An 8,447-nucleotide genomic window follows, 5' to 3' on the forward strand; every position below is an offset into this window, starting at 1 on the left:
ACGGACGAAAAAGAATCAGGCCTGTTCTGAATTCCGATTCCGATCAATTTATTCGGAATCGAAATGGATTGGTGTTCTCAATTTCGATTCCGACCAAAAATTATCGTTTTGAAAAGTATTGCCTCTGAGCAGTCGGAATGAAAATTAATTGGCAGATTAAACACAAATGTTGCGATATTTGTCTTTCAAATAATTTTTTTTTAATTCTTCGTTTTATTTGGAAGAGTTATGTGTAGTTTTTTGTTTAAATTTGAGTTAAATATGCATAATAAATCTTTCTTTAAAAACTTCTATCAAGAAATCTATTAGGCAAAGAAATCGATGCTGATCGAAATGAACTCGACCTGTTCTGAATTCCGATCCAGCGCATGCGCAGTATTATTCGAAAAACTCATTATTGCCATGTGTAGAGAAAAAATATTCGAGTGCCATATTCGAAGAACATAAAATCTAAGCACTTTTATTTTTGGTCCTATGTTTGTTATTCTATTGGCATTATATGAGGAATTATAATAATAATTGTTATTATTTATAATTATTATAAAGTAATTGCTAAAATACATCAAAGTAATACAATTTTCGAAAATATTTTCGTCCAATGAATTTGTCACTATAAAAAGTACGACTAATGGCAACCCTTATTTACTTCGATCAGCTGATATCTATTGCATTGTGTATCATACGAAGTGTGATAAAAATAAATATCTTACAAATAATTGGGAAAAACAAGAGATTTTGTAATGTAAGTATTCATTTGGCAGTTTTACTTTGCTTTAATTTGTTCCAAATATGGATATATATATGTATGTTCATATATTTCAGGGGAAAGAAGCGAAACCCAAAGCAGGAAGAAATCCTCTTATCCTTTATGCAAGGCAACGAAGCCATTGCTAAAGGTTTCACTAAAGGGGACAGAGTGGATGTAGAAGCAAAATGGGGTGAACTAACAAAGTCCCTGAATGCTGTTGGTCCTCCGTGCAAAGATTTGGCTGGTTGGAAAAAGGTAAGGAAGGTTGTTTTGTTATTCTTTACTTTAGCTCCCAACGGCTAAGACTCAGCAAAAAATTTGGGAAAAGGGATGGAAAGACGCGTTTTGACCGTATCAATAATTGGAAGTACATTTTTTTGTTTCTGTGAACATTTATTGGCACCTTTCTGAGTTGGCTGCATTCGGCCACGATTTAAAAAAAAAAATAACCCTTAACCGATCCATCACCGGCTACGCGATATTCAGTATTACTTTGCAGAACAGCTTTCGGTAGTAGTGCAGTTTACAGTACCCACCCTAAAGTTGGGCCAAAATATCAAGTGAGGTGTCAAAAGACGCGTATTAATCTCGAGAACAATAATCCGAAGGCGGAAAAGAAAAATTTTATCTCTGTAGGGAGATACTTGCAGTTAAAGTTGGCGATTTTAATGTGGTTGTTGTGGTTATACCCACAAAAAAAATTGTGCATCACCGTGGCGGTAGCCACGGTTATACCACACACCCGGACTTGGCATGGCGTAGCCCAGGGTTATTTTTTATAAGCGCGGCCAAAGGCCGCCAACGCAGAAAGGTGTTCTGCGCAAAAATACTATGGATCCCACCCCCGGTTTCGGAGGGACCCGGGGTCTTTTTTCGGTTTTTCGTTAATATCTTTTGAACGGGTAAAAAAGTTAACTTCCGCTTTCGGATTCTTGATGTAGACGTGAATACGCGTCTTCTGATACCTCACTTGGCACTTTTGGCCAAAATTTCGGTGGGTACCGTAAACTGCACTATTACCCAGCTTTCTGCACTTTTCGGAACACTCTAAATGTGTGACTACAACAACCAATAAAAATTACGGAGTGTTGAACTTTGATTACAAATATCTCGACAGAAATAAAAAATCGCCTTCGGATTATTGATAAGGTCAAACCGCGTATTTTTTGTATAACTCCCCCGGCATTTTTGAACGTGTTTTAGCAGTTGCGTACTGTCGCAGAGAATAATCCAAATCTCGATTGCAATTCGCTTATTGTAGTAAAGAATTGTGGAGGTCCACACCAAAAATACACGATTCCAAAAATGTTTAAAATTGACTTTTAAATGCACATCCCTTTCCCTGGCGCCCGCTGCTACTACTATGCTCAGTTCATTCAAAAAAACTTTTTTCAATTTACTTAAAATTATAAATAAGTGAATTGTGCTTTTCTGGTGTGGACCTTCACAGTTACTCTTTGTTTTCTTTTGGTTTTATTTCAACTCTTTTTACAGTCTTGGGTCGATTGGAAGTCCACTATTAAGAAAAAGTTGTCAGATAACCGGCGCGAAGTGAATTCAACTGGTGGTGGACCATATTCCCAGCAGCCTATTTCACCGACTGAAGAAGCGATTGCGGTGCTCTGTAGCCTATATAAATCCGTGAATGGTATGGATGGCGTCAGACGCTATGGACCCTCACAAGCTCCAACTACAAGCAGCAACCGGGAAGTCCCAGGTGACGGCGCTGAAAAGTCTGCTGATGAAAGCAGCGACAGAATTGTAGAGTCAACCACAAATAAAGCTGCTACAATTGAGCCACGAAATACATCGCGTGCACGTCGGCGATCTATTGACACTTTTGAGAAAATGTGCATGGAGCAAAATGCTGCATTTGATCGGATTGCCCGTGCATTCGATGAACTGCTAACATTCAAGAAAAAAGAATTGGAGATTAAAGAGCAGGAGGAAAAGGAGAGAAAAAGACATAACGAAAGATTGGAGGAAATAGAGATGCTGAAGTTGGAAACTTTACGAAAATTTTTGTAATTGCAATGCTAAACCAATGCTGTGAATATCGATCTCTATATGTACATTAGGGTGTCCCTTATTTCCCAAGTTGTTTATAAGCAGCACCCGCAAAATTTTGGTTAAGGCCTCATAACTAATTTAAGAACCAGAAAATTTATTAATTTTTATTATTACTATTAATTTTGTAGAAGTCAATGGATTACAGGTATTTTTTTTTTTAGCAATTTTCGCCTACTTTGGCTTCAGTAAAATTATTTTAATAATTTTTTTATAAATGTATATGTTAGTGAGTGTAAAAAAATTTGTAAATATTAGTTTACAAATTACACAAAAATTTAAATAATTTTCGGAAAAACTTTTACGTTTGTAGTACTAATCTTGAGTCTATAAAAAAAAATTTTGTAAAGTTTTTGCAAATTTTGCATAAAGTGTTAACTTTTAATTTACTGTTTGTGTAATATACATATACCCCATTTCATAATCATAAGGTCACTCACGTAGACATGTTCCAATTAAATTAATTGCCAGTTAGGAGCCGTTCAAATCTGCGTCCTAAACTTTTTAAATATTCTTTTAAAGAAAAAAATTTCTAAAAATTAAAATAGATTTTCGCAGACTTAGGAGTTCTATCCCTAGAATCTAGAATTTGATGGAGTTTCGGTTTTTTGATTTGAAGTATTTCAAAAAAATGTCAACGCTTTTCAAAACTTTTTTGAACTTATTTAAAATTTTTTATTTAAGGCGTATATTTGCAAGGCTCCTAACTTGGAATTAATTTATACAAAAATTAAAATTTAAACGAAATGATAAACAAAATAAGAACATTTTAATATGAGTGACCTTATAATTATGAAATTGGGTATATATTTGCATATATTTGAATAGAAAATTAGGAAACATAATTTTACTGAAGCCAGGGCTGAAGAAAATTGCAGGAAGTTGCCTATACGCAGACTTTGGTTTGGATAGAGATTCGAATCACGAATCAGAAGCATCTTTGAATTGAACGGAGAATCAAATCACAAGCAAAATTTTTCTTTTATTTGAACAAATTGTTAAAGACACGAATAAAACGATTGTCAATTTAACACTTTAATTTGACCAGCAGTGTACCTGTAAAAACACATGTATATATTTCAGGGACGTTCTTGTTTCAAGAGGAGCCATTAATAATAATACGTAGTTATTGGAATAAAAGTTATAAATCACCATTATCAATATAATCAATTTATTTTACCAAAACTAATAAATATGAGAATTTTTTTACAGAGTGGTGGAAAATTATGGGGGGGTGGGAATATCAGAATATCAGAGGAAAAGGAAGAGGAGTTAGGAATGTCAGAAGCAAAAGACTAAGGAGTGTGTGATGAAAAGTGAGAGGAGGAAGGTGGAGAAAATAGGAAGAGAAAACTCAAGACCCTGAGAATGAGGTTTCCGCAAGGAAAGTGCGAGCGACCTCATTCCTATAATGACCTGCTCAATTGGTTCATGCTCTTCTTCGGTTTCAGCATTTCTCTCTGGAATTTCGTGATTTCTATCATCTTCGTTGCTTGGAACGTTACGCTTGCGGCAAATGTTGTGTAGCGCAGAACAAACATTGATAATCTGCGCAACAAACTGTGGATCATAGTGCAGAGTTCCTTGCAAGCAACGAAACCGACTTTTCAATAACCCTATAGTACGCTCAACCATATTACGGGCTGTAGCATGCTTTTTATTGTGTACATGTTCCATGGATCCGTGTTGTGGGTTCCTGTATGGTGTCAACATAAAACTTTCAAGGGCATAGCCAGAGTCCGCCAAAATCCAAGAATTTTCGGTACGATTATTGATGTAGAATTGTCTCACGTCACTTTGATTCCAAATGAAAGAATCATGGCACGAACCAGGGTGACTTGCATCTACTGCTATTATTTCCATATTGTAATTGCAAATCTGTAAGACATTTCATGATTTCTAGCCAAATATTGTAATATTTTATAACATACTATCATAACATTAACGCTGAAATATCCCTTTCTATTGAAAAAGAGGGACTCGTCCACTGCTGGCTTTATTATTTTCACGTGAGTGCCATCTACACAACCAATGACACCCGGAAAATTAAATTGCCTGTAGAAATATTGCTTGGATCGATCCATCTCCACAGCAGACATATTCAATTGAATATTCTCTTCACAAATACAGTTCTCCAATTCCTGGATTGTATAGTGTAATATCTTCGAAAAACTACTTCTGCCAACGTTTATGTCCTGATCCTTAGCTACAGCCAGTTGGTATGATCCAGTAGCTAAAAATCGGAGTGTAGCCGCTAGTTGCGTAGTTGGTGAAATAAGAGGATGTCTTTCTGCCAACTTGTTGCCTATTTTGCCGAGGAGTATTTTAAAAATATCCTTGTTCACGCGGTATGACTCCACAAATCTAAAAATTCCCAATTAGTACTTGAGCTTATACACTATCTTGAGAAATTTTGAATGGTACATTGGATAACTAGAGTTATTCTCGAGTCGACGAAAACGTTACAGAATTATGCTAGTGATCGGCATGGGGATATCAAATTCAATTCCCGGTATAATTATATTATAAAAGTAGATTAAAATTCAGTCTGATACTAGCCCTTAAATTATAATTTCGGAACGCCATACCTCTATCAACTTTAAGAAAGGTGACTGCAGTGGCTTCACCGAATTTACGGATAACGTCTTTGCTAATCTACCCAATTTATGTTGCGCAATAAAATTAACCAAAATGGCTAGGCGGCGAGACGCCTTCAATTTTGTCGCCGCACTTAGTGGGCAGAAACTGCAAGGAAGCTGCAGGTCTGCCAAAAAACTGCACTCACTACTGGGTGTCATCTTATGACTCTGCTTTTATGTAATCCTTTAACGTTAACGATAAGACCACAAATATAGCTATCCAATATTCCTCTGTAGGGTGTAGATACTACCTCCATCCAGCAATTTTATTTAAGTATACATACTTGCAGTCCAGGTGCCTAAAGATATTCACACTGGATCTTAGCTCCCGATTTTTACGATTCGCACGCACAATAGCACGTCTTCTTGCGCCTGCGCATCCAAAAACCATAGCTGCAGGCATTTTTTAATTAAAATAAAATTTTATGATATTTAAATCAAAACACATAAACAAAAACAGCTGATTAAACTGGTTATCGAGTCGGAATGAAAACGATTCGAAATCGACTTCGAATCAGTTTTTTACAATCGGAATTGAGAACACCAAATAGAAAGCGAGTCGAAATCAATGTCGTTTTACTTTTCATTCCGAGTCGGAATTCAGAACACGCCTGAATATGTTAGAAAAAAATTTACAAAATTGATATTATTTCAACACTAATAGCAGCCAGCCCTCATATTTTGTTTACTTCATCAAAAATTTACTTCATTAAAAAACTCAAAATAAGTAAAATTTTGAAAACGTTTATATATCGTTTCTAATTCACTTTAAATTATTTTTAAAAATGTTTAAAGAAATGCTTGTTGGGATGTATGTATAAGCATATTTTTATACATGTATATTTGAATTTTTTTCATTTCAAAAATATTAATTATTCGCCTTGGTTTTTTTTTATTATTTATGTAAATAATGTACTTTGTATGGCTGCAGCCCATGTTTAAATAATAAATACATCAAGCCTTGTATTGTATTTGTTGGCCTTTTCATTGTTTAATCGACTAAACTGAGATTTTATAACAATTAGTATGCAGAAGTTGGGTAAAGGGGATAGTGACCCGTTGCTACCCCTTTAATACTTTTTTACACACACTACTATAATTCACTAACACTAACAAAGCCCGCGCATGTGCAGAACATATCTTTGCACAGTTTCAGCAAATAATGATTGACAGAAAATTTGCACATTAGGAAGATAAGAAGGTTTTGATATAGAAGTACTATATATATGCTAATATCATATATTCATTAAGGGAAGTATAGCTGCAATTCTAACGAGTTCTTGGACAACTCAATGAACGGGATAAAGCAGCCATTCGCTTCCATGTACAAACGTTTTTGAAAATTATTTGAAACCCTCAAAGTTAAAACACATTGACAGATAGTTTTTTGTAAACAATTACAATTTGCTTTCAGAATTCAATTATTTATAAACTTATGCGTCCAACGCTTACAAAACGTTTTCTGAAAGAAGTTAAATAATATTTAATATTGAAAACGCTCTTACATATATCGTTTTACAAAGCGAGTGGTGTCTAAGTTCGGGTGTAACTGAAAATTATATACTCAGCGTGAGCTTCAATTGTACATTTCATTTCAGATAAATTACTTTTCTACATAACACGTGGCACCGCCCGTTTAAAAGAAAAATGTCTCCCCATTTCCTTTTACAGTAAAACTTGATAAGTGAAATATCATTGATTAAAAACTTTTTTGCTAAGTTATAGCTTATTATTTTCGTCTACGACCCTTTTAAAAATCTTGTATATAAAAGTGGACGTGGTCTTTAACCGATCTTGTCCATTTTTTCTAGAAATATTTCCTGCTATAAGGAAAATATGTGTACCCAATTTTGTTACGATATGTAAATTTTCCTTCGAGTTATGGCTCCCGAAAGAAATAGAAAATTGTTTAGTCATAAAAGGGGCGGTACCACGTCCATTTTTTTTTAAATTTGAAGTTTTTCCCATTCATTGTTATAAATCCACTTGGAAAATGAAATACCATTGATATAAAGCTCTTTTCTACAAAGATATAGCTTATTTTATTCGTCCACGACCCTTTTAAAAATCTTTTATATAAAAGTGGGCGTGTTCCTTAACCGATTACGTTAATTTTTCTTCAAAGCATTCCTTACAGTAAAGGTAACCTCTCTGCCGAATTTTGCTACGATAGGTTTAACGATTTTTGGTTTATGATAAATAATATTTGTAAAATTGATTTTATCACAAGTGGGCGTTTCCACGCCCATTTTAAAAATTTTTGTCAAGAGTCTCAATATCAGTCCACACTAGGGTTGCCAGATTTTTATTTCGGGTTCCCGGGACAAACCTCAAATTTGAGCCAAATTCCCGGGATTTTTAAAAATTTCCCGGGACATATGAAAAATAAGAAACACCTATATATTTGTATGGGTTGCTTATTCGGCGAAATAATTTTTAGATAGAATTAAACTTTTTAAATTCATTTATTTATAACAAATATTTTTATGAAACAGGCTAACAATTAATACGTTTAGTGTGTTTAATGCGAATTCAATATTCTATGGATTCATTTTCCAAACGTTATTTTAAAACACAACACTTCCCCATCCGAAATGAATATTTAGGTCTGCGAAACATTGACAAAGTTCAGAACCACACTAGGGATTAATTTTTCTTCTTTACAGAGTTGCATGCAATATGCTAATGAGCTGAATATAATCGAAGCCGCAAATATGGCCATGTTTCGTAGCAGATTATAATTTATTAAATTTGATATTGTGAAAAAGTCGGGACATAGCATTTCCACTTTAAAATTTGTGAAAAATACGGGATATCCCGGCCAATACGGGACATTTGGCAACGCTAGCCCACACGTCAAATTTCAACATTCTAGGTGTATTATTTACTAAATAATCAGGTTTTTTGTGTTTTCCAAAATGTTATATCTTGCATAATACTATTTCATTATTTAAAAAAAAGAATGTTCTGAAAAATGCAACCTTGTCAGGTTC

General features: G+C 34.4%; 1 protein-coding gene across 1 annotated transcript; it reads left to right on the forward strand.

Moving 5' to 3' along the window:
* The first annotated feature begins 205 nt into the window (after positions 1-205).
* LOC137252187 (uncharacterized) lies at positions 206-4,008 on the forward strand. The gene is made up of 3 exons (XM_067787560.1): positions 206-742; positions 823-1,003; positions 2,243-4,008. Coding segments are annotated over exons 1-3 (717 nt in total). The 5' UTR covers positions 206-740; the 3' UTR covers positions 2,777-4,008.
* The last annotated feature ends 4,439 nt before the right edge of the window (positions 4,009-8,447 follow it).

Source organism: Eurosta solidaginis, chromosome 5 (genome assembly GCF_040869045.1).
Source record: "Eurosta solidaginis isolate ZX-2024a chromosome 5, ASM4086904v1, whole genome shotgun sequence".
In the NCBI taxonomy this organism is placed as follows: Eukaryota; Metazoa; Arthropoda; class Insecta; order Diptera; family Tephritidae; genus Eurosta; species Eurosta solidaginis.

Excerpts from the sequence above, each read along its gene's own strand:
- LOC137252187 (XM_067787560.1), top strand. Across the intron at positions 1,004-2,242 it reads ATTTGGCTGGTTGGAAAAAG|TCTTGGGTCGATTGGAAGTC; the intron begins GTAAGGAAGGTT and ends CTCTTTTTACAG.